This window comes from Babylonia areolata, chromosome 14, assembly GCF_041734735.1.
Source record: "Babylonia areolata isolate BAREFJ2019XMU chromosome 14, ASM4173473v1, whole genome shotgun sequence".
NCBI classification, from domain to species: Eukaryota; Metazoa; Mollusca; class Gastropoda; order Neogastropoda; family Buccinidae; genus Babylonia; species Babylonia areolata.
The window spans coordinates 13,653,646-13,680,338 of NC_134889.1; the positions used below are offsets into that span (position 1 = coordinate 13,653,646).

General features: G+C 40.6%; 1 protein-coding gene across 1 annotated transcript in view; it reads left to right on the plus strand.

The window, feature by feature from the left end:
• Window positions 1-3,426: 3,426 nt before the first annotated feature.
• Window positions 3,427-26,693, plus strand: part of LOC143289838 (uncharacterized) — a 24,941-nt gene continuing 1,674 nt past the window's right edge. The window contains exons 1-11 of the mRNA XM_076599020.1: window positions 3,427-3,613; window positions 7,512-7,575; window positions 10,428-10,519; window positions 11,846-12,017; window positions 12,821-12,968; window positions 14,484-14,549; window positions 15,133-15,356; window positions 20,624-20,700; window positions 22,252-22,505; window positions 23,803-23,998; window positions 25,066-26,693. The exon at window positions 25,066-26,693 is cut by the window's right edge and continues 1,674 nt beyond it. Of these exons, the coding sequence (XP_076455135.1) occupies window positions 3,438-3,613; window positions 7,512-7,575; window positions 10,428-10,519; window positions 11,846-12,017; window positions 12,821-12,968; window positions 14,484-14,549; window positions 15,133-15,356; window positions 20,624-20,700; window positions 22,252-22,505; window positions 23,803-23,998; window positions 25,066-25,252 (1,656 nt within the window). The 5' untranslated portion in view covers window positions 3,427-3,437 and the 3' untranslated portion in view covers window positions 25,253-26,693. The remainder of the gene's footprint in view (window positions 3,614-7,511; window positions 7,576-10,427; window positions 10,520-11,845; window positions 12,018-12,820; window positions 12,969-14,483; window positions 14,550-15,132; window positions 15,357-20,623; window positions 20,701-22,251; window positions 22,506-23,802; window positions 23,999-25,065) is intronic.

Below are 26,693 nucleotides of genomic sequence, written 5' to 3' on the forward strand. Positions count from 1 at the left end.
TATTTAAAGTGAGCTTTTACTTATCTATCTGTTGTCTGTCATTTGATATACAGGTTTCACCAGACTTCAGTTATGATATTTCCACATCACGCTATTTTCTTTAATACATTAAAAAAAATCCCTTTCTCTCTTTAATTCATAAGAATCGACTGAAAGGACTCTGGAAATGAAGTTGATAGTTTGTGAAATTATATATAATTATGCATTTGGACAGACTCTGTAAGAGGCAAGTTGGTTTGTGTGTTGGTGTGTGTCTGTGTGCTTCTTCTTCTTGTTTTTACCAGCAAAGTGAGGAAATAGACACACATGTGCCAAACAAACAAACAAAAAAGTGATCAAGAAAAAAAAATCACACACAAAAAAAACAGATTTCATTCTGTTCTAAACTCTAACATTTTATCAGAACTCGTAACTGGAACATACACAGAGATGCAAGGAGGAAAAAAAAACAAGAAAGGGAAACAAACAAAAAAAAGAAAAAGGGTTTGATACAATATTATGCCTCCCCCCCCCCCCCCCACCCCCCACCCCTCCCCCCATTCAAGTTTTAAACTCCAGCAATTTCATTTTAATCCGACGCAGTGACTCCCCCTCAATCCAGACCTACATGTTGACAGATTATTTGCTGCATACTTACTGATTGCATAGGCTTTGCCATTAGCTGTAATCTAATTGATTCCAGCACATGCAGTCATGCAGGCAATTAATCAAATATTTTGTCAAAAATGAAACAATATAAGAGGTGAAGTTTATAAGTTGATCAAAAACAAAGCGCATGCATATTGTGTTCTATAAAAGCAAACAGACACCAGATAGACTGCATGGCTGAATCCCATGCACTAATTCCCTTTAATAATAAGTCAGACTTAATTGTATATAAGCACAATATCATACATATCACGGGATAATAAAGAAAAAAACGTATGAACTAGCACAACCAGACGACAAAATCTGGCAACTTAACATGTCTGTAAGGACAGCTATAAGACTTGTTTGGTCTGTCTGTCTGTGTATGGAGCCTTCTCTCTGTACAAGTCTGTCTGACGGTCATCTAAAGCAGCATAAATCCACATTAACATGTCTGTCCTTGACACTGACTGGTTCTGGTACATTCTCTGCTCACCTCAATTTGAGGCCTATGTGGATTAATCAAAGTGTTCATTGTCTTTCAAGAAATTACAGCTGATCAAGACTTAAAAGTTTTGCCACATTTTCAAGAGAGGTTGACACACACATAAGCTAGAGCAGCCACACAGTTACAAGTACTTGAGGATAAATGTGTGGTGGTTTGGGGGTCTTGGTGATGGTATCACACATTCAAGCCACAAGACGCATTTGTTAGTTTAACACTTTTAATGTGCTAAACAAGGGCTGGCATTCAGACATGGATACACGAAGCAAAGGCAAAAGAGGAGGAAGGGAAAAGCATACGCTGGCCCAACTGCGAGTGTCTGTGTGTGGGGGTCAGCCCACTGATCTAAAAATATAACATATTCATATCAGTGGGGTCAGCCATGCAGGGGGGATGCTGCTTCACATGTGTATGTGTAACTGTGGACAGGACAATGTGGGAAGCGCTGACCACGGAATGGCGAGTACGCTTCAGAAGATACACTTTGCTGACAACACACTTAGGCCTTAAGGAAGAAAAAAAAGGAAGAAAAATGAGGAAAAAAAAGGGGAACAAAAGTAATGATTTTTTTTTTCAAATTAATAATAATGATGATAATAATAATGATAATAATGATGATCATGATGATGAAAATAATAACAAATTAATAATAATAATAATGATAAATGAAAATAAATAAAAATACAATAATGATAATAGATATAATTACAATTTAGCAAATAAATATAACACACACACGCGCGCGCGCGCGTGCATGCATACAAAACTGACATGCAACAAACATGCTCACAGTGTTTCACAGATATGAAAGCACAAACAAAAGTGCACAGACCCAAATACACATAACGTACACAAGCCCCGACACACACACACACACACACACACACACCGGGACAGACAGACAGACACACACACACACACACATACACAGAGGCTGCCACGCTGACTGATTGGCCGCAAGAGGGGCCGGTGGGAATGGCTCTCTGATGCCAGGAACGTGACGTCTATAGCATGTTGCTCAGTCACGGTATATTGTATTTGGAAAAGCCCAGAGAGACTGTTCCGTTTTGAAGAAATTTGCGCATCAGTTTTGCCCTCTATCCATTCCCGACAATGTCTCAGTTCAGTCCTATAGTGGGTGAAATGGTTGTGCTGAATAGATGAGTGAGGTTTTCGGGGTTTTCCTCCCGTTCTTTTGTTTCTTTCAGGTCTTGTAGTCGGCCGGCATGGATTGCCGGTGCCCGTTCTGCTCAGTTCAAGTTGCCCCATCCATGATCTTCCCCATCCTAGACGTAGTTCCAAAGATCAGCCTCAAAGTACATACACATGCAGGGTAAAGTCTTACTTAAGCATCCTAAAGCGGGATTCCATCCGTCCTACTAAGACTCCTAAATTCAGCTCCAGGAATTTAGGATGCTAAAGTGGCATAAGCCTGCTGCTGCCGGCAGGTCAGGTGTCAGTTTTGTTCTTTCCTTCCCTTCCTTTCCTTCTGTAAAGTGATCACAGTCAATACCTGACTATTCTATCACTGACTAAAAGGGGGTCTGGACTTGTCTTCTGAGCTTCTTCACCTCTTAATTCTTTGAGCTCCTCTGTTCCCTGTTTGCCAGTGCGCATCTTCCGAAAGGTATATTCTGTCTCTCCTTTTGATTGGGCTTCGCAGATCTGGTGTCAGGATCCAAGGCTTGCTCTCCCTTTTTCTGGCGGTCTTGTGGGGAATGAATTTCTGGGTTGCATCCTGAAGTGTCGTCTTAAATTTTGTCCACAGCTGTTCTGTAGTAGTTGTGGCTTTGTTCTTTTCCACCTCAGTTGCGAGGTTGGACATCTCTTTCAGCCCTTCCCAGTTTGCTTTCTTGATGTGTTAGCATGCCGCGATGTAGCGGCACCGATACATGAACAAATCATTGAAAAGATAGTAAACAAATCATGTAGAAGACAGCCGTGTGTGCGTGTGTGTGTGTGTGTGTGTGTGTGTGCACGCAGGTAATCGACATACATACTGAAGACGTAAATATAATTATATCTCAGTGGTGCCGGTCGACTCGAAAATGAAACAAGCACTTTCGGTTGTATCACACGGTAAATGATATTGACTGCAGAAATAATTGGAAGCTTGACAAGCTAAGTGGCAAAACTATTATATTTTAACATAAAAGAATTAGCAGTATATTATTCTGCGAATATGTTATAACGATACTTCCATAGCCAATTGATAAAACGATCAGATCATTTTGTCCACCCAGCAGTTAAGTTATATTTTCTGCGAGCTTGTTATGTTTTCCTGGAGAAGTAAACATGGCGACCGATGAAACAAATTCCTGACACTGTCTGCGTGCTTTCAAATAGAAAATCAAAAGCGAAATCTGTTTTTCTAAAAAATTACAGCAAGATGGAGTTCGACATAAACATCAACTCCCTTTTAAGGGATACGATAGCAAAGGTAGACAGTCGGTTGCACATTTGCCGAAGTGCCGGGTTCAGGTGGGTAATCAAAGCCTTCGAAGTCGCTGGGCGTCTTCTTCTTCTTCTTGGGTGTAGGCAGCCAACATCAACATTAAGACGAATCAGCCGCACTTATCACTTAGGAAAAAGCTTCCCGCTCCGGTCGGATGAACGCATGTCATAGTTTTTATAGTCCACAGGGGTGTTGCCAGGTCTGTTTCCGATTTGGTGGGGGAGGGGGAAGGCATCGATCCTTGATGGATACGAAACTCGGTGTTTTGCGGAGTTCTCGACGGAAATGTCATTGAACGACATCGGTTATCGTTACATACGATGATTTTTGTGTGAGATCGTCGGTAAACAAAATAAGAAGTGGGAGTTTCTGGATCTTTTCCATCAAGGAATTTATTCCAGAGGAAGTCAGTTCCACAGACTTTACTAGATAAAATCCGATCAAAACGCAAAACCTTTAAAACCTACAAGAAATTAAGGACTAAGGAAAACAATAATGCATCCACACGTGCCAGAAATCAAGTGAAATGGGTTGTGCGAAAATCAGTTAAACAACATGAAATGAAGCTGGCTAGAAATGTCAAAAATGATCCCAAAAGTTTCCATGCCTATGCTGCATCCAAAGCAAAATCAAGAAAGGGTATATCAAACCTCATTATGCCGGATGGAACCCAAACAGACAGTGATCAAGAAAATGCAAAGGTCTTAAATATTTTTTTCACAAGTTTTATTACAGAAGAAGATGTTGATAATCTCCCTCACTTCCCAAAAAGAATAGACAATACCTTATCTGATATAGAAATCGAAGAAAAGCAAGTCACCGATAAACTGGCTTGTTTAAATGACTCTTAAGTCACCAGTTCCAGATGGAGTACACCCCAGGATTCTAAAGGAGATAAGGGATGCTCTTTCTTTCTCTTTGAAATTCTCATTTAATAAAGGTTTGAAGGGAGGGAAGGTACCAGACAGCTGGAAACTAGCAGAGGTCAATCCTGTTTTCAAAAAAGGTAATAAGAATGAACCAAGAAACAACAGACCAGTTAGTCTTATATCTGTGGTATATAAAACTTGCGAAGATATTATCAGAGATAAGCTGATTCAGCATTTAATTGAGAATAATCTTTTATCAAATTACCTGTATGGATTTACATCTGGAAGGTCTTGTGTTACACAGTTATTAAATACTATTCAAGACTAGATTATTATGACAAACAACAATATGCCTGTTGACTTTGTATAGCTAGACCTTCAAAAGACCTTTGATAAGGTTCCACATAAATGACTGATACACAAAATGAAGGGCTATGTAGAGGTAGTTATTTACTTGGATAGAAGACTTTACAAAACAGAAACCAGTATGTAAGCAAATAGTAAAGAGTGGTAATTCACAAGGTATACAACTTCAAGTCAGTGCTGCTTACACCGCCGATGTAAGCATTTCAGATGAGAGGTCAGACACATCAAATGTAACCAGTAAAGTTTCTGAGGGAAGTGTTTTGGGACCAACATTATTCGTTTACTTTATTTATAATATGCCAGATGTGTTGGAGTGTTTTGTAAATATATTCGCTGATGACACAAAGGCTTACTGTGGAATGAATAAGGAAGAAAAACAAATTCTGCTTCAAGAAAGTATATATAAACTAGTCAAATGGACAGAGATGTGGCAAATTAAGTTTAACAATGAAAAATGTAAAGTACTTCACGATGGTAAAGACAACCCAAAATACACTTATCATATCAACTCTGATGATATGGAAGAAACTGAGTTAGAAAAGGATTTGGGAATTTTGGTGGATAAAAATTTGACTTTTGAACAGCACATTAATGCTACAGTAAAAAAAAAAAAAAGCAAATAGAATAGCAGGTATGATCACCCATTTATCCAGTATAAAATAAAGATGTCATGGTGCCATTATTTAAATCATCAGTAAGACTAATACTGGAGTATGGTAATGTGGTATGGTGCCTTACCTTAGAAAAATATTGACTTGATTGAAAATGTACAGAGAAGATTTACCAAACAAATTATAGGGATAGGTAGTATGTCCTATGAAGAGAGACTAACTAGTTTGAAACTCCCAAGCCTGGGATATCACAGGTTAAGGGGTGATATGACTGAGACATATAAGATTCTACATGGACATTATGATAAGAGCACTATACAAAATCTTTTCACTCAAAAGTACTAATCATACCAGGGGACACCCACTAAAACACTAATGAAGACATTCACCAAATCAAACCTTTTTTCACTCTTTTTTTTCATTAACAGGGTTGTTAACTTCTGGAATAATCTGCCCAGTAACATTGTCACTGTAGGAACACTTAACAGTTTTAAGAATTTATTAGATAAACACTGGAAGGATTATGGATTCCAAGTTAATTTCTCCATAGGAAGCTAGCCATAACATTTGTAATTGTGCACACTTGTGTAAAGTTAAGAAAACAAGAAGAAAAAAGAGAAGAAATAAAAAAAAAAGTCCTAATTGATCAGGCAAACGGCTGATAAAACCTAAAAGCCATAACACTTGATATGATATATGATATGATTTCTTGTGGAACTGTACTGAGGTGCAGGGAAGAATTTTGAATTTTCATAAACAGGAAGGATACAGTACAGAAACTAGGGAAATTCTAAAAGCATATCGATAATGTGTTTTGATTGATGCTTCAATATTGGTGGGAGATAAGGCAAGTCAGGAGGAGGTGTTGAGGGTCACGTGACCAATCTGTGGATCAGGAGTTTCTGTTTGGACTTTCCTGTATGTGTTTCTATTAGCCATTGGTGAAAAGTTCATGCAGGACAAATTCAAGAATCAAGAAAGGTTTGCATAGATTTCCACGGACTGAGAATTCAACTTCACATCTGTTAAATCATTCGGGACCAATGTCGAGCTGTTCGCTGCATATCGATCCATGATCGATGCCCAGTGCTGGCCCAAATCCTTTGGTTTTCAGTTCAGCGCACCATGAAAAGCCAGTGTGTTGAAGGTTTTGCTTAATTTTAGAGGGTAGTACAGAAAGGCCCAGAATCGGGTCTGAATACTACAAGGAAAAGAGTTCATGACATGTTTTTACAACCCAGCGTTGAAGGTCTCTTCTGGTGGAACACCAACAGCTTTTTTAGCAACACTGTTTCAGAGTGAAATGGCGTGGGAAGAGATTGTACCATATGGACTGCCTGTGCTTGTAGAGTTCTTTGGGGTGGGGTGTAGTCCGGCGCTGGGCATCAATCCTCGATCGGTGTGCAGCAAACAGTTCGACATCGGTCCCGAATAATTAACGAATGTAACGTTCAATTCTTGGTCAATGAAAGTCTATGCTGAACTTCCTTGATTCCTGAGTTTGCTATCGCTGCTGTCCTGCATGAACTTTTAACTACAATGGCTGATAGAACCATGTACAGAAAAGTCCAACCAGGAATCAAACTCGAGTCACAGATGGGTCACGTGACCCTCAACACCTCCTCCTGACTCTGTATTTGCCAAATCTCCCACCAGAATTACCAATGAACTCCCACTATTTTTTTAATTTACCGACGAACTCCCACCATTTATTGGATGTAATGATTACCGATGTCGTTCAATGACATTTTTGTTGGGATCTTTGTGAAGCCCCGAGTTTGGTATCGCTCGAGGATCAACACCCAGCTATTTCATTTCTTCTTCTGAAGTTTTTTTTAATTTCTAAGTTGGTGTGTGAGTTGATCATTAGGCATATCTGGTGGAAACAGAAACTGATTGTGAATCGGGCCTCAGTTCTGGAATTCTATGATTCAGTTTATATCCATCTCTCTCTCTCTCTCTCCCCCACCCCCTCTATCTATCTATCTATAGATATATAGATACATACATGCATGTATACACATGTACCACATATTACTGGTTTTCTCAAATTTTCTGTTCTTATAACTGTTTGACAGCTTCCCCGATGCTCGTATGCAGCTCTTTGAAATTATCAACAAAATGGGGGAGGCATCAGCAAAGGTATGTCTATAGATGTATGTGTGTACTATATATTATGTGTGTGTGTTTGTGTATGTTGTCGCAATACACATAGCGGATCCCCAGTGTGATAAGCAAATATATGTAGAACTGGAAACATTCATATGGATACATTTTATCATAATGATCATGTTTTACAGCATGTTAAGTTATTGTTATCATGTCTCATAGTCTTATTTTCACCTATCAGTCCCTGGTTGAGTATTCTGTCAAAATCTACAAAGCAGTAACAATAGTGTGTGAATTACAATGCAACACAATACAATATTATGCAGTGCAGTACAATAAAATACAGAACAATACAGTGCCACTGGGATTTGCATAGAAAAACAAGAGTACTTACACAGATTCAGAGAAAATTGAAATGGTAACAACATCCTTTGCTTTGAACCAGTCAATTTTGTCACTTTTTCTGGGTTTTTAAATGATCCTCCTTAAGTTGATATTTTGTTCCATGCTGTGTCATCCTACCATGACAATGACTGAGCAAAGTTTGGAAATCACAAGCACTATGCACTGATGCAGCATTTTGCTTCTGAAAATACTTGCATGGTGTGAAGCTATGGATGATCATTGAACCAAGGAGTGTTCACAGGAAATTAAAAAAAAAATTAAAACACTCACTAAGTCACTACTTCTAAGGTGTCAGCCCAAGTGGTTTACTCTTTCACTGCCAAGTTTCTGCACTCCCCAGCGCCAGATATTTTAGATGTGATGCTTTCAGTCACACACTTTTGTATGTATATCAAAACAAAACAATTCATGTTCACTTCAAATTCAGTCAGGGAATGAAGGTTGGTCTTTGTTCTATTGTGTGGGAAACATGATAAATGTTCTTTTAACATGACCCCTTGCTGTTGACTAAAACCGCCTATGGTGGTGAACTGTCTGGTTGACTGAAGCTGCCTATGGTGGCAGGACAGTTAATTTGTTACTCCTTTGACCAATTACTCTTCCTCTGACTGAAACCAATTTATTTTGTGATACCTTTTCAGTTATACTTATAGCTGTTCATCCTTTTGATTAACATTGTTTTTTTTTTACAAACACATGTTTCTTGTTGTTGTTTTTATTTTATTTTTATTTTTTTTACCTATGCATGATATATTGAGTTAAGTGCATGGTTTAACCTTGTCATTGTATTACATATGATGTGAAAATCTCAACACAGTACAGTGCATTTCAGTACAGTCTATGGCATCATTATTGTCAGCTCATTCTTAGCATGACAGAAGCAGAAACCGATTAAATAATACAATATGTCTTTATTACCAAGTGTACCGGGGTCACAAGGAATATTTGGTGGGGATAGTACGTACATAACAAGGTACGAACAGAAATCGAAAATCATACACAAACACAGATACATATATGCACACACACACACACGCTCTCTCTCTTTCTCACATACACACACACACACACACACACACACGTTTGAACAGAAGCCACATATTACATGTGGATGGGGCTGATGACTAGATCTTCACATAGATAGTTGTTGATTGCACAATTCTATTAATCATACTGGATTTGTTCGAGAGACAGGGCATTGACTGCTTTGGGGGAAAAGCTATTGGCGAAGCGATTGGTTTTCGTCCTTATACTTCTGTACCGTCGACCAGAGGGGAGCATCTCGAAAATCCCAAAAGCTGGACATGATTCGTCCTGGCTGATTGATTTTGCTTTTTTGAGTAGCCGCTTATATGTCATCAAGAGAAGGTCGATCAGCCCCGGTAATCTTGGTGGCAGTTTTTACAATTCTGTTAAGGGCTGCAACTTCTGCCTTGGAAATGTTTCTGTACCAAACAGTAATAGGGAAGGTTAGCACACTTTGAATGACTACTCAGTAGAAATCAACCATGATTTCTTATTAAATTCCAAACTTTTTGAGGCGCCGAAGAAAATTCAGTCTGCATCTTAGAAAATTTAGGATCCATGCACAAATTAATTCAGGCAGCGAGAGGTCTTTCAATTTAAAATATAGTGGTCTTTCAAAATAAAAAAGAGTTTAATTACACATGCTTAACCATGATCCACTAGTCAGACTCCGGCAGGGGTCTGACATTCCTGTCCTGTAAAATATAGTTTTGATGGTACTGTTGTGTTGAACGCAGAGCTGTAGTCAATGAAAAGGATCCTGGCTTAACTGTTAGGATTTTCGTGATGTCTGAGGACATGGTAGAGACCTATGCTAATGGCATCTTCAACTGATCTGTTAGCTCTAAAGGCGAACTGAAAGGGATCAAAAGATGGAGGAATGCAGGTTTTTGATTTTAGGAATTGTAGAATCAAGTGTTAAAATGTTTTCTTGACAACTGATGTTAAGGCTACGGGACAGTAATCATTAAGACAACTAGGCTGTGCTTTTTTTTGAAACAGGAATGATTGTTGATTTCTTAAAGCAGTGTGGCATCACACAAGACTGAAGGGACATGTTGAACATGTCAGTGAAGACACTAGATAGTTGGACTGCACACTTCCTCAAAGTGTTGAGGACAGTATTATTGAGGACAATATTCACAATACCCAGATCTGTAAAATTTGGAACTAAAAACTGAGGGAAAGATGAATTTGGAACTAAACACAGAGGGAAAGATGGTCTTAAAACTTGAGATATGGAAATATTTACAACACACACCAAAAAAAAACCCCAAAAAAAACAACAACAACAACACCACCTTTGAAAAACAACCAATACACAAATGAGTTTACAATTTCCACCACATTACGCTGGAATCTGAAAATCTTGGGTAAAATTAAGTTATTATATACACTCCAATAGAAAGTGGTGAAAACTGGAAGTGAAATAAGTTGAACTGTTACCCTTCCAGGCCCAGGGGTTGTCTGGCACGATCACAACAGGGAGACGGTTGGAGACATCTGACCATCACCTGTACATCATGAAGGACCCTGAGGGCTGCAGGTGAGCACTCCACACCACAGCTTACCTCTTCCTGCATCAGGCACAACAGCTGCTTGATTTAAGTGTTGGACTTTTTTTCTGGACCTGCTGGTGCCTGAACTCCCTTTATGTGTGTATGCATGCAGAAGATCACATATGAATGTTGAACGTCCTGTAATCCATGTCAACATTTGATGAGAAACAAGAACATATTCAACATGCACACTCTGCAAATAGAGTATGGCTGCCCACATGGCAGGGTGAAAATGGTCTTGAATGTAAGAGCCCACTCGTTCATGTATGATGTATATATGTGAGTGAATGTTGGAGTTTCAGCACACAAGCACAGAATAAGGAGACCTCTCTCTGCAGCTTGCTTTTAGGAGTTTGATGCATTCAGAATAATCAGTTTGTGTCTGATGTTGTTGCTTTCAGAATGATAAGTTTGTATCTGATATTGTTGCATTTTGAATAATCATTTTGTGTTTGACACCCTTGCATTCAGAACAATCAGTTTGTGTCTGATGATGTTGCATTCAGAATAATCAGTTTGTATCAGACATGGTTGCATTCAGAATAATCAGTTTATGTGTGACATCCTTGTATTCAGATTAATCAGTTTGTGTCTCACATTGCATCTCTCTTCTTGGAGATGCTGTGACATTTTTCAGTTCACATGGTACCCCCACTGCACTGTCTGGAAATTTTGAGCCAGAAATTTCATCCCTTCTGTTGATCTCTTTGTTTCTGGCTTTTTCCTTTTCTTTATGTCATCTCTTCCTTTTTTCATTTTCTGCCTTGATGAATCATTCTATATGTTATGGGTTTTTTTCTTGTAAGCCTTGAATATTATTTTATTTTTTCTGGACTTGATAATTGGGTCCTCTTACTTAGTTACTATTGTGTTCTTTTTTTTAGTCTAGGACATATGAGGTGCATGTTGACAATTTTTGGTTTTGTATGCCTGTTATTGTGTGCGATTTTGTGTATTTCATATAATAATGTTTTACGTTCAGGTGTTGTTTGTTTGTTTGTTTTCTGTCATCTGGTGAAAATTTGACAGAATGGTCAATGTCATAGATATGTCCCAGGTTTATGTGCAGGAACGCGGGTGATGAACATGACTGTACTTGTACCCAGTTTTCTTTTCTAGGTGTTGATTCATTTACTTACTTGTTTATTTTATTCATTTAGCTATTTTTATAGGTTCTACAGGATCCATATATACAGTTTTTCAGCTCCTGTTGGCCGGGCAACAAACAACAAAGATAAAGAAACATTGTTCTGTAGATGACCCCAATACAGACCCTTGTCTCAGAGTACTCTTTTGACTTTTCCCCCCCAAAGCGGCAGAGGGGCAGTGATTGGTATACTGAAACTGGGACGGAAGCGACTATTTGTTTACGATCGTCATGGGCAGCAGTGGGAGATGAACCCTCTGTGTGTCCTTGACTTTTATGTCCACGAGTCACGACAGCGGATGGGTTGTGGCCGACGTCTCTTTGATTTCATGCTGCAAGTGAGTGCAGATGCTGTTTGTGTGTGTGTTGGTGTGTGTGTGTGTGTGTGTGTGCATGTGTATGTATGCATGTGTGTATGTATGCGTGTGTGTAATCATGTGTGTGTGTGTGTGTGTGCATGTATGTGTGTACTCTGTGTGTGTGCATGCAGTCATGCGTTTGTGTTTGTGTGTGTACTCTGTGTGTGTGTGCATGTATGTGTGCATGTGTGTGTGTGTGCATGTATGGATGCGCGCATGTATGTGTGTTTGTGTGTGTGTGTGTGAGTGTGTAAGCACATATATATGTAAGGTGGTGATAGAGGAGGGAGAGAGAGACAGGCAGAGGAGAGTGAATAGGTGGGTGGATTCAACAGAATGATGAGTGTGCGTGGGTGTGCAAGTGTGTGGGTTACAGTGTGTGTATGCGCATGCATCACTGCATGTGTGTGTGTGAGCATGCATGTGTGCATTTGTGTGCACCTGTATATGTGCTTGTGTGTGCATGCATGAGTGTGTGTGTGTGTATATATATATATATATATATATATATATATATGTGTGTGTGTGTGTGTGTGTGTGTGAGAGCTCACAATGCACACTTCCGTAAAATCTTGGGTATGCAAGTATGTACACATGTCTGTATGACTTGAACATGGCCAGCTACATATGGGACCTTGATTTATCATCTTATCCATTTGACTAGACACTGGGTTTGATTCTCCAGTCAAACTTGGGAGAAAGGGCAAGACCAGGATCCAAACCCAGATCCTCATCAATACTGTATTGGCAGATTAACCATTGTGCCACCTTCCTCCTGGCAGGCAGAAGACACAGCCCCTCAGCACCTGGCAGTGGATCGTCCATCCCACAAGTTCTCCTCCTTCCTGGCCAAACACTACGGCCTGAAAACAGAAATACCACAGGTCAACAACTTCGTCATCTTTGAGGGTTTCTTCACCAAACATCCAGGTGAGTGGACAAAAAGAATAAAAAATTTAACAAATTAAAAGTTACTTGGAATCATTAAACATTGTTTTGATGGAACATTTGTGGAAGTGCCACTATGAATCAAGAACAATAAGAAACAAAAATGTTGGTATTTGATTAACCCCTAGGCTGCCTATATGTCGAGATAACTCGTCATCGCAAGCATGTACACTTTGCTGCCATAATGACAAGATAACTCATCATTGAAATATTCTGACTTTTCACTGGTTTCCATTCAGTTCATTGACAAAAATACCGGTAGCTTTAGGTTGGGGAATCTTTCTAGATTCTATGCATAGCTAATAACACCATCTACGTCATGAGGCAGTCCTTTATTTGAATGTTTTGGTTGGGTTACAGTAGCAGTGTTTGCCTGGCTCCTTTCCTTGCTCACTCAACAAAATGTCGGACTGATGCCATACTCAAGACATGCCATCGTGGGGAACTAAATCAGCCAAGATTGCTTTCTTTTGCTGATGCTCAGAAAGAATTGAAGCGTAAATTCGAAGAAGACAGTGATGAACATTTATAGGACAGTTTGATAGAAAATAAAGGGAGCAATCAAGAGAGTAGCCAAGATACAACTAACAGTGAGTGATGCTGGCTGTACAGCTCTAGCAGATGACAGAAAGTTAACGAATTATTAGCAGGACACATGTGAGTGATTTCCGAGGCACTCAGCCAACGCGATCTGATGAGAACTGGGTAAAGTGACTGTGTGAGAGGGGTGAAGAGGAGGGGGGTGGAGACTGAGGGGGCGTGGCCTCACATCCATATTATCACTTGGAGAAGTCACAATGCATTGTGTATCTATCTCTTTTTAGATTTTTTTTTATTGTGGTTGTTCTAGTATGATTTTGTGTGTGCAGATATCCATTTGTCCAGAAAATATATTTTAGTGCAAATTACCTGACTAATGTTTGTAATGAACAAGTTGAAAATTTGACAAAAAAACAAAACACTGATTTCAAAACAACAGCATGTCACTAAAAAAAAAAAAAAAAAAAGAGAAAAAAAAGAGAAAACATCATGTGTTTTGTATTTGTTATTCACTTACCTTTCAGAAAATATGTACTTTTATGGGTCTTTCTCCAATAACAAAGAGCACAGAATTTTTTTAAAATTTATACCCGTTTTTTTTTTGTGTGTGAAAAAACCCTGGCAAATAGATTTCACTTAAATCTTATTTTCCTGGCAGCGAAAGGGTTAAGTATCTATACAAACATAAAGACTAAGGTAAATGTAATATGTTGAACAATTTTAGTGGTTAGTTTGTATGTTTGATATTGATTGTGACTTTGCTTTTCAGTATATGTACATTTGTGCTGTCATGGAATGGAAACTGAGCTCTGCAGAGATGGCGCTTATGCAGATTTTCATAATCATCACTGTTACAGATAACAGTGACGACCGTTATAATCACAGATGATTACAAGATGATGCTGAGGCAATGTTTTAGGCTGTTTGTTGATGTATACAGTGTGTTTGTTAACGCAGAGAAAAACTTCATACACAACCGACGCAACGCTAATCTTGCCAAGCCTGCAGACTACCCCAGCAAAGGTGGGTAGATTTGGGTGTGTTCCTGGGTTTTCTAGCGTGGTCATTCATGTGGTTATGTTTGTGTGGTGTTTGGTTCTGTTCTGTTCTGCTTGTTTGTTTGCTAACAGGCATGGGAGTTGTGTTGGCTTTGATCGAGTGCTGCAGAGGTCGTGTGCCTGTCTTCCTTGTTGATGATAGATTCATTTGAATTTTTTTTTTTTATCAAAAAACAATACAAAAACACAACACACACACGTAGGCAAAATTCTGGTGTGTTTTTGATAGTTAGGCAGTTCAAATATTTATGTGCAGCAGAGCTGTATTTTTGCATGTATTTATAGGTGCACACACACACGCACACACACACACACGCACACACACACACGCACACACATACAAAAACACACACGCATACATGTGTGCATTCATCCACATGTTCATGCACGTGGGATTGTGTGCATGTGTGTGTGTTCATGTGTGTTTAAGTTTATCTTCATGACTGCATCTTTAACAAACCAGCATCACACATACACACACATGCCGTGTTGTGTTGTAGTTGTTAATTTTGTTGTTGATGATGTTGATGTTGTTGCTGGGGACACAGGTCGGGTGAGCCCAGCGTCCTGGCAGTCCAGCAACAACTACAACAACACCACCACCACGATTGCCACCGGCAACAACAACAACAACAAAGGCTACAGCCACTCCAGAGCCGGCAGCAGCCTGAACAACCCCCAGATGGGCCGCCCCCCCAGCTCACCCCACACCAAGGGGGCGGCAGGACTGCCCAGCGTCCCGCCTCGTCACCACACCCTCCTGCAGCAGGACGTCAGTTTTTGGAAGGATCTTCACTTTTTACTTTCACTTTCACTTTCAGTTTCTCAAGGAGGCATCACACTGCGTTTGGACAAATCCATATACACTCCACAGCATGTGCAAGGCAGACGCCTGACCAACACACTTGTCAGGCCTTGAGTGCATGCGTATAGTTTTTGTACCTATCAGAGTAGATTTCTTTTTACATAATTTTGCCAGAGGACATTTTTGTTGCAGTGGGGTTTTTTCAGTGTGCCAAGTGCGCGCTGCACTTGGGACTTTGGTTTATTGTCTCATCTGAAAGACTGCAGTTTGATTTTCCAGTCAAACTGGGGACAAAGGGCGAGAGTGGGATTCGAACCCAGACCCTCATGGGCTCTCTATATTGGCAGCTGAGCGTCTTAACCATTCTACCACCTTCCTCCTTCATCTTCAGTTGATTGATAATGATGTGGATACTTATGTGGCACCTCCCTCAGTCAGAGGCCAACCTCTAAATGCTGAACAAATAAGGAGTCATGTGCACAACAGGCTCCCTTCCTGGCTAGGGCTGACTGAGAGCTGCCTATAATTGCTTATTTCCTGTATCATTCAGTCATTGATAGTAATGATGAATTGAAACATAATGGTCATGAGAAGAGTAATGATAATGATGATAAATACTTGTCATGAAAACAGTGATGATAATGGAACATTAGTAGTAGTAGTAGTAGTAGTAGTTGTTGTTGTAGTATTAAGAGCATTTATGCCTAATCTTGAAAATAAGCTCTAGGCGTTTACAAATAGAAACACATGCAAATATCAAAAAATAAGAAACTGACCACAAGACACCAAACACCTTCAAAAACCATTCATCCCTTCCCCCCAGCCCCCCCCCCCCACACACACACACACACACAATACACACAAGCACACACGCATTCACACACACACAAGCCACAGCACACAATCGCAAATAGTACACAACTAAAAACACAACCAACAACTTCTGAAACCATCAAAACCCACTCACTCACTAATACACTGAACATAGCAGTAAAAAACAACAACAACAACAAAACCAGTGATAATAATGAAACACAGTAGTTATGAAAAGGGTGATGATTATGAAACATAGTAGTCATCAGAACAGTGATAATGTTGAAGCGTTGTAGTCATAAGAACAGTAATAATAAGGAGACAGTGCTTATAAGAACAGTAATGATAATAATGAAACACAGTAATTATGAGAGCAGTAACAGTAATGAAACAGAAGTCATGAGAACAGTAACAATAATGAAACATAGTGGTCATGAGAATGATAACAGTAATGAAACATAGTGGTCATGAGAACAGTAACAGTAATGAAACATAGTGGTCATGAGAACAGTAACAGTAATGAAACATAGTGGTCATGAGAACGATAACAGTAATGAAACATAGTGGTCATGAGAATGATAACAGTAATGAAACATAGTGGTCATGAGAACAATAACAGTAATGAAACATAGTGGTCATGAGAACGATAACAGTAATGAAACATAGTGGTCATGAGAACAGTTACAATATCATTAAATAGTAATGGTAATGAAATGAAGTAGCCATGAGAACAGCTGTGGTAATGAAATTTAGTGGTCATGAGAACAGTAATGTTAATAATGAAACATAACAGTCATGAAAACAGTAATTATATTGAATTTAGAAGTTATGAGAACATAATCACAATGAAAAGAATGTTTGTATTGTGTTAGTCATTGGTTTTTGTTGTTTTTTTTTGTCACAACATATTTCTCTGTGTGATATTTGGGGCTTCTCTGCCTGGAGATCATGCCAGACAGTGCAACGCCACCCTCTTTGTTTTTGGTCTTTTTTTTCTGCCTGCAGGTATATTTGCTTTGCTATCAAAGTGGATTGTTCTGCAGAATTTTGCCAGGGACAACTCTTTTGTGTCTGTGGGTTCTTTTATTTGCCTTGAGTGAATGCTGCATTGGGGACCTCAGTCTCGTCCAGATGATTAGCACCCAGACCACTACTCAAGGTCTAGACTAGTGGAGGGGGGGAGTAAATAGTAGCAGCGAAACAGTAGTGTTGGACTCGAACCCCTGTACACTTGCTTCCTAGTCAAGTGTATTTCCACTTGGCCATCACTTGACCATCATGATGAAGATGATGGTGGCTTGACTTATGTTGTGCTGAATGTTGTTCAGCGACAAATCAAATGCCTTGAAGGATTGTTAATCATCAAAGGAATGGACACACACACACACACACACACACACACAAGCATCCGCACACACACACACACGAGCATACATGCCATGTGTGTGTGTGTGTTTGTGTGTGCGCATTCTTGTGCATGTGTGTATGGATGTGTGTTTTTGCTATAATGCATTATCAGTATCAGTAGCTCAAGGAGGCGTCACTGCGTTCGGACAAATCCATATACGCTACACCACATCTGCCAAGCAGATGCCTGACCAGCAGCGTAACCCAACGCTCTTAGTCAGGCCTTGAGAAAAAAAAAAAAAAAAAAGTATATATATATATATATAGAGAGAGAGAGAGAGAGAGAGAGAGAGAGAGAAGCGTACATACATAAATAAATAAATAATAATTATGATGGAAAAAAAAAAAAAAAAATAGTAGTAATGAAAATAATGATAAAATAATAATAATAATAATAATAAATAAATAATTAAATAAATAAGACAACAATGATGATAAATAAGCAAATAAATATAAAACATGAAGACACACATTCACACATACACCCACACATGCATAACAGATATGCCCCAAAAACGCAGTTTCATAGATATGAAAGCACAGTCAAATACATATAAACGTACATGAGCTCCAATACACACACACACACACACACACACACACACACACACACCACAAATTTCCCTGCACCTCCTCTACCCCCTCCTCCACACACTCAGAGTTTCTAGTCTATGTATCGCAGCTTCCACGGCACACACACCCACACACACACACACAAACACGCACACTCACACACACAGATGAACACTTACTTGTACAAGCACACACACACACACGTCCATATCTCCCACCCCCAACCCCACACACATATATACAAAGATATATATATAATATATACGTTCCAATATCCTGATGCTCCCACAGTGTAGGCATGCATACACTCACATACCTCATCCTCTATTTCACTTCCTCCCTGCACCTCCACCTCCCCCTCACACACACACACACACACACACACACACACACACACACACACACACACACACACACATGCACAGAACTCTCCTGACACTTTTGTACACTTACACTCTCACGCATGCACAAACGCACTCAAAAACATAGACCCACACATACACACAAACACACACATACACACACGCACAGAGGCTGCCACTGATTGGCCGCAAGAGGGATGGGAAAAGATCTCTGATGCCAAGAATGTGGCGTCTAGTGTGTTGCTCAGTCTACTGTATTTGGAAAAGCCCACAGAGACTCCGTTTTGAAGAAATTTGCGCAATGTTGGTTTGGAAATGATGCCGATATTTGTTTGATTTGCAAAGCATCGTGCTCTACCTTTCATGTTAGACTTACGGCCGCTCCCGCTCTCTGCTTTTATTTCTTTGAGGCGATCGATGGTGTGATGGCCCTGTACCTGTTCTTTTTGATATTCTTTGACTTTTCTGAGGATTTCCGATTTTCCTAGATGTAGGCCGCTCGTTGGTGTTGCGTTACCAGCAAGTCTGTCAGCTCGCTCATTTCCCTTAACTCCTGCATGTCCCGGGCAGTATGACCATGTGATTTTTTTTATCTGAAAGTTGCGCATTGCCTTATGCCACTCTGGGCTTCCCATTCCGTTTTCAATTTTCTGTATGAGGTTCATTGAGTCTGTTAGAATCATGGCATGTTGGTTTCCGGGCGTATGGATGGACGATAGCCACTGGAGGGCATGTGTCACAGCTTCAACTTCCATCGTTAGGCTGGAGGTTGTGACTTTGTAGGCAGCATTCTCTTCCCTAACTGTTTTTTCCATTTTGTTTCGCAGTGAATCCCCAACCGGATTGGTCTTTGGTGACTGAGCCATCTGTGTATATGATGATGTCCTCTTCTTTACTGTTTTCTTCTATGAGTAGCTTCACTTCCGCATGTTTTGCCCTCTGGCCATTCCCGACAATGTCTTCCTAGAGTGGGTGAAATGGCTGTGTTGAATAGATGGTTGAGGTTTTCGGGGTTTTTCTCCCATTCTTTTGTTTCTTTCAGGTCTTGTAGTCGGCATACTAGCTGGATTGTGTCTTCTGCTTGCCCCATCCATGATCTTCCTCACCCTAGACGGCTGCCTTTTGGTTCTTTGACTACGTCATGCAGTGGGTTTTGAGGGTTTTCTAATGCTTTGAAGTAGGTCTTGACCTGTTCTAACTTGTTTCTGGCCTGCACTGAAGGAAGGTCAAGCAGGTATCGCATGGTTTCTGTGGGCGTGTCTTTTGTTGTTCCAAGGATCAGCCTCATAGCTTCATTTTGTACTCTTTCTAATTTTAGGAGGTTGCTTTGAGACGGTGTTGTTAGCCCAAGTCCGTAGTCGATCACACTGAGGACGAGTGATTGGTATAGCAGGAAGAGGTGGCGTTGTTCAATACCTTTGGTTGCCATTGCCTTTAAGACTGAAAGGCCTTTTTTGCATTTGAGAACAGTATTTTCCGTATGTTTTCTGAAGGTCAGCATCCTGTCGAAGTGTATTCCTAGGTAGCGTAGGCATTCAGTTTTCTCGATCTGAATCCCATCGAATGACACAGAAGGTGGTGCTTCGTTGGCGGTTCTGTTGTTCAGGGTGCACAGCAACGTTTGGGCTTTCGCTGGATTGATGGAAGATCCTGTGTCTTTGCACCATTGAGCAATATTGTTTAGTTGTTTCTGGACGGCTTTGGTTCTTTCCTGAGCATCTTTCGAAGTTTTGAAGACCAGGCCATCATCCACAAGAGTAAGCACCCGAGCTATTCCATTGTTGTTTAAGTCTGCAAGGCCCTTCGTGTAGACATTGTAGAGGACAGGAGAGAGCGGAGACCCTTGTGGCAGTCCCATGGATAGTTTAGAAGGTGCAGACATCCAATCTCCGAGGCGTAGGACGACGGTTCTTTCCTGAAGCGCTGCTGCTATCCATCTTGTCAGTGTCAAAGTTACTCCATACCTTAGTAGCAGCTCCATGAGGTGTGCAAACTGGACTTTATTGTAGGCATCTTCAAGGTCGATTGCTACTGCTAGTGTTTCTTCTTTCCTTTGAAATATAATGCATTTGTGGGCAGAATTCTGTGAAAGAATTGAACCTGAACCCCCGTTCAGCTCAAAACATGAACAGCTCAGGGAACCGCAGTCCCAGAGGGTAAGAGCAATGAATGTGTAAATCAAAACAATTCATCCACAAGAATCCATGTTCAGTTGTGTACGTGTTAAAAATGTGAGTCTGTGTAATCACCTTTCTTCTGTTATTTGTATTTGTGTTTCTTCTGTATTTGTTCATGTCTGTGTGCATATATACTTGTGTGTATGTGGGTGTGTCCGCTTGTGTGTGTGTGTGTCTGTGTGTGTTTGTTGGTTATCAATTAACCGTCTTTTCAGTAAAATGATTTTAGACTGGAACCAAAAAAAAAGTAAGTGTGTGTGTGTGTGTGTGTGTGTGTGGTCTGTCTGGATCATTCAGCGCTCTATGAGTTTGACACCTGGAACAGATGCACTGTGGGTGCAATATCTGTGTGACGTCATATTGTTGTAGATGTACACAGCCAAATCATGTGGGTTAAAGGGTGTATCATGATGAACCCATTGTCTCCTTTGTTTGAAAGTGTTTAAAAGTGGCGTTAGGATCACTGCCATTGTAATCATCATCATCACCTGTGGGATTTATCACTTGTATTTCATTCTTTCTGCCAAGAAAATGCCGAAGCTGATAAAGACAAAAGTAGTGATGATTTGTTGTCATTGTCATTAACATTATCAACATTTATATGTGTAATTATTGTTGTCTTTTTTTTTTGTCTTTTTTTTCCCCCTTTTTTTAAGCAAGAGTTGCTTGGTGAATAATGATGATAATGATGATGATGACAACAGTGATGATGACAGTGATGATAAGGATGACAGTGTGATGATGATGATGCCAGCAATGATGACAACAGTGATGACAGTGGCATCAGTGATGACAATGACAGCAGTGATGATGAAGACTGCCTTCATTAGACAATTTTAGACATGCATGGTGAATGTGTTAATGATGACAGTGATATGACAATGACAACGATGATGATGATGACTGTCCTATAGTTTCAGTTTCAGTTTCTAAAAGAGGCTTCACTGCATTCAGACAAATCCATATGCGTTATACCTCATCTGCTAGGCAGATGCCTGACCAGCAGCATAACCCAACATGCTTAGTCAGGCCTTGAGTGCATGCATATGTATTTGTGTACCTATCACAGTGAGTTTCTTCAACATAATTTTGCCAGAGGAAAACACTCTCATTGCCAAGGGTTCTTTTTCAGGACCTCAGTTTATCCTCTCATCCGAATGACTAGACACTCAGTTTGATTTTCCACTCAGACTTAGGAGAAAGGGTGAGAGTGGGATTGGAACCCACACCCTCACAGACTGTCTGTGTTGGCAGATGGGCATCTTAACCATTCTGCCATCTTCCTTCTACAGACTGTTGCTTGTTTATTTGTTGTTGTTTTTTTTTAAAAACAAGAGATGCTTGGTAAATAGTGTTAATAATAATGACAACAAAGGTGATGATGACAATGATGATGGTGATGACAACAGTGATGACGATGAGAAAAATGAAGACAGTGATAATGATGATGATGATGACAACAATGATGACAATTAACTGTCCCTGTCCCCTCCCTACTCCCTCCCCCCTCCCCCCTTCCTCCTCCTCCAGACTCAGCGACCTGGAGATGCGAAGCATATCAACTACCAGCAGCGCCGGCAACGGTAACCGCGGGGCCAACCTGCAGCTGCAGTCCACCATGTACAGCCGCCACCAGGCCATCAACCCCCCTGGCCCCTCCAACCCCCACTACACCACCGCCCAGCGCCCACCCTCTGGCCTGAAGAGCAACAGCAGCAGTGCTGCCGCCAGCAACGTCCGACACCGGCCACCTAGCGGCAGCAAGAATGTGGCTGCCAAAAGAGGTGGGGTGGGGGGGGGGGCGTAGAGGGGTCTACTGGTTGGTTGTCGTACTGTGCAGTTTTTTTGGGGGGAAAGGGTGGTTTGGGGTGGAAGGTAAATGTTGGGGGGAGTTGGGGTAGCCAGAGGTCATTTTCTTCTTCCCCTGCTCTAAGAGAGCTTGGGTATTGTGAGCGATTTTTGCCTGACCTAGGTGGGGCTTTTGTTATGAACCTTGAAATCTATTTAGGTTGCCATTCTCCATTTTTTTGTTATTGTGGGTTTTTGTTGTCTTTTTTAGGGGAAGGGTGGTGCATGCTGGATAGTTTGATATTTCCATATCCCATGCAAAGTATAGATTGATTTTTTTTTAATTTTGACTTGCATGTTTCCACTGTTTGCATATTCATATATGCCCCTGAAGAGGTTTGGAGTACTAACAGGTCTGTACGTGTTGATGGAGAAGATGGGAACACTATCAACAACAGCAAAAAAAAAAAAAAAAAGCAAAAAAAAACCGACCGTAGACAAGAAGGTTAAAAAGGTTGAAATTCCCAAAGTCTTTTATGGCTGTAAGGGCAGTGAAGTCATATTCCCTGTTACACACATTCAAACCTAAAGCAACAGGCCTTTGATTATTTGATATGTCCATTATGGACCTGTGTGGTCAACAGGGCAATAAGCAATAAATAATAATGATACTTACAAAGATAAGTGAAGCCCAACACTTAACAATCGTGCTTTCCCGCACAGGATGAATGAGCCTCCATAGTTCAAGGCTCTGTTTCAGCACAGTGTTGTTTTTCTGGGGAAAAACGCTTTACTCTGATTTTCCTCACATCAGCCAGGTATGAATGGGGGTACCTGACTTGGGTCGGGGAAGGTTAAAACGGCAGAAGAAGACTGGGCCCCACCTTCGTATGCAGAGCCCCGGACATGAATCCTCTGTCCCGATGGCTGTAAACTGCTGTGGGACTTTAAAGCATAACTTGTTCTACTCTATGCCCACGTACCTGCTACAACTCCTCTGGACCAGCGCTACCGGAGACCACTGCAGAGAAAAATTGGGTTCACTTAAACGGCAAAAATTGGTGGAGAAATATTTACTAAATCGGTCAAACAAAGCTTTGCTTTCCTTTCATGCTTCCAGAATTGTTCAGAACCCCAACTGCACCAAGCAAGAATGAACAAAATTAGAACGGTGTATTGGTACAAGAATACTCCTACCAGGTCCACTGGGGGAAGTGATCATGTTACCTGGTACCTGGAGTTGAATGAGTTGAGCTGATGAATAAGCCGACCACCCAACCCGATTTGTGGCAGAACAATCGCCCCCTCTGCGGCAGCGTGACGGACCTTCTCGGGACTACCAGGACGCCTTCAACCTGCACCAAAATTACCAAGGTCGTGCGGGTCATCTGGTTGTACCCTCTGACCCAAGGGTCACCACGACGGAGGCCTCGGCCACAGGCACCACCACCTCCTCCTCTGCCCCATCCGCCTCGCAGCCAAGGAATGGGTCAGTGCTGAGGAAGGCATTGTTCTGTTGAATTGTTTTGTGTTGTGTTGTCTTGTGTTGTTCTTTGTTTTGTTGTAATAAGTACTGTGTTGTGTTGTACTGTGTTGTACTGTATTGTGTTGCATTGTATTGTACTCTTCTGTGTTGTATTGTACTGTGTTGTGTTGTATTGTATTGTACTGTACTGTGTTGTGTTATGTTGTGTTGTACTGTATTGTGTTGTGTTGTACTATGTTGTGTTGTATTGTACTGTTCTGTGTTGTACTGTGTTGTGTTGTATTGTGTTGTACTCTATTGTGTTGTATTGTACTGTGTTGTATTACTTTTTGTCACAACAGATTTCCCCGTGTGAGAGTGGAGCTGCTGTTTTCAGGGAGAGCGCATTGCAACAGTGTAGCATCACATTTTTTTTTAATGTCTGCTAGCGTATTTGTTTTACTATCAAAGCAGTCTTTTTTGTGCACAGTTATGCCAGGGACAAACTTTAGTTGCAGTGAATTCTTTTACATGCACTACCTGCATGCTGCACATTTAACCTCTGTTCATCATCACATCTGAAAGACTTGCTCCCAGACCATCACTCAAGGTCAAGAGGAAGGGGCCGGGGGTGGGGGGGCTAAAAATCCTGGTCGGTGTATTAGACTGGAACTCTTAGACACTGGGTTCCTGCTGGGTGTATTTCCTCTGGGTCCCTGCTCCACTTAACAGGGTTTCAGTGACTGTGTATTCTATTCCTTGAATCATTTAGATCTCTGATGTTTGTGTGTGTGAGCTTGTGTGTATGTATGTTTGTCTATCTATCTATCTGTGTGCGTTGGTGTTGGGGCATGTGTGTGTGTATGTGGATGTTTGTATTTTCTTGTGCTTGTTTGTGTGCATGTATGGAGATGCCTGTTCCTTCTGTGTTTGAACATCTGCTCACTCTGAGAGATGTCAGATGATGTTGTGCTGCACATGTGCATTCTTGTGTGCACTCGCATATAACACATATATGCTGCGGATCACTACCTGTTCCTGCCATTCTCACTATTCCTCCCCACCCCCCTCCCCCGCCCAACTCTTTCCAGAGTACCCGCCATCAACACGAACCAGCCGGCATTGGACAGCGGACATTCAGCGTACAGCCACAGGGGGGGATACTACACCAACCCTTCCCGCTACACCAACGATGACACGTCATGGACGGTTTTCGGTGTGCTGCGGAAGCAGAACTATTTCAGTGCTAGAAATTCTGGTCGTACACGTCTGTGGTGAACGTGGTGCTCCGGGGCAAGGGGTGTGGTAAGGTGTTGGTGGCTCTGAGGGGGAGGGGGGGAGGGGCCGAATGGGTGTGGGGTTGATGGGGCAGGGGCCAGGTGGGGGGTAGGGTCTTTTTTTATGTATGTATGTGTTTGTTCATTTGTTTTGTTTTGATCTTGACCCTAAAAAAAAAGCACTCTTTTAAAGGTTTGTTCAGGTATTGCTTGGTTATTGATTGTTGGAAATGTTGGGTTTAATTAAGATGGCATTCTTTTATTGAGTGAATTGGGATGCATATATTTTATTTTAATTTGTATGTATATGTACTTACTGAGTCATTTGAGGTGTAGTCTTTGCTTGGTAAAGTTTTGCATATGATCTGTTTTCTAACATTCCATAGTGTAATGGGTCCTTTGATCAATTTGGTTATGAACACTTTGAAGACTTCATTTATTTGTATATTTATCACTTACCCTTTTCTTAACATTTATGAACTTACTCAGTGAAATATATAGTGAGTTCTGAGATACATGTGTATTTTAATTAAGGAATCTCACATTGTTGTTTTTAATTTATCCTTGCAATTGTACAATACAGTCTTAAATTATGCAGATAATTGACAGACAAGGAAAGGTACTGTTATTTATGAAGAAAGACAAAGCAATAATTTGTTTTTATGATAATGTATTTTAGTATATTTTTTATGGAAGGTGATGAGGATTTTTTGTGTGCTTGTGTTTTTTGTGCAAAGAAAGGTAGATATAAGACTGTTATCAAGTTTTGCACCCTCCTACACACTTACAAACAGTGGCTTTATTTCTGTTCGTACAGTTCAGGTGCATGTTCACAATTCGCACACAGGTGCAAGCACTTAGCGTAATTTACGGATTATAAGGTGATAATTTTTTTTTCTCAACTGTGACCCATGCATATTGTAATACAGTTCATTGAACACATGATTAGCATTTGTCGAAAGGCTATCATAGATCAGAATCCTGTTGAGATTGACTTCTGAACCTGAAAGGATGACATTCATGGCAATGAAACAAAGCACGAAGGAAAGCTTTCCATGAATCAGAATAAAAACAGCTCAGAAACAAATCACGTTCACACAGACAGCACGCCAGAGGGAGTAGGAACAGGACAGGCAGATCAGGATCAACAGAGCAGACAGGCAAACAGACAAGGCAACATATAAAGAGAGTTCCAATGATGATGTCAGGGCCTCGTCATCCATTTCAACTGACGGTTCAACCATGGCCGTGGCAACAGCAGCAATCGACCTATCAATGCTTGACTTTTTGTTTGTCATTGGATTTGCTCCTTATCACATGTTGAGTATTACAAAAGATTTTTTTTTTTTTTTTTTTTTTTTTTTGAGGATGCATCTTATGATCTGAAGTGCCTTTCAGTCAGTAAAACATGGCACATGGCACACCTGCCTTCTGTTGTGATT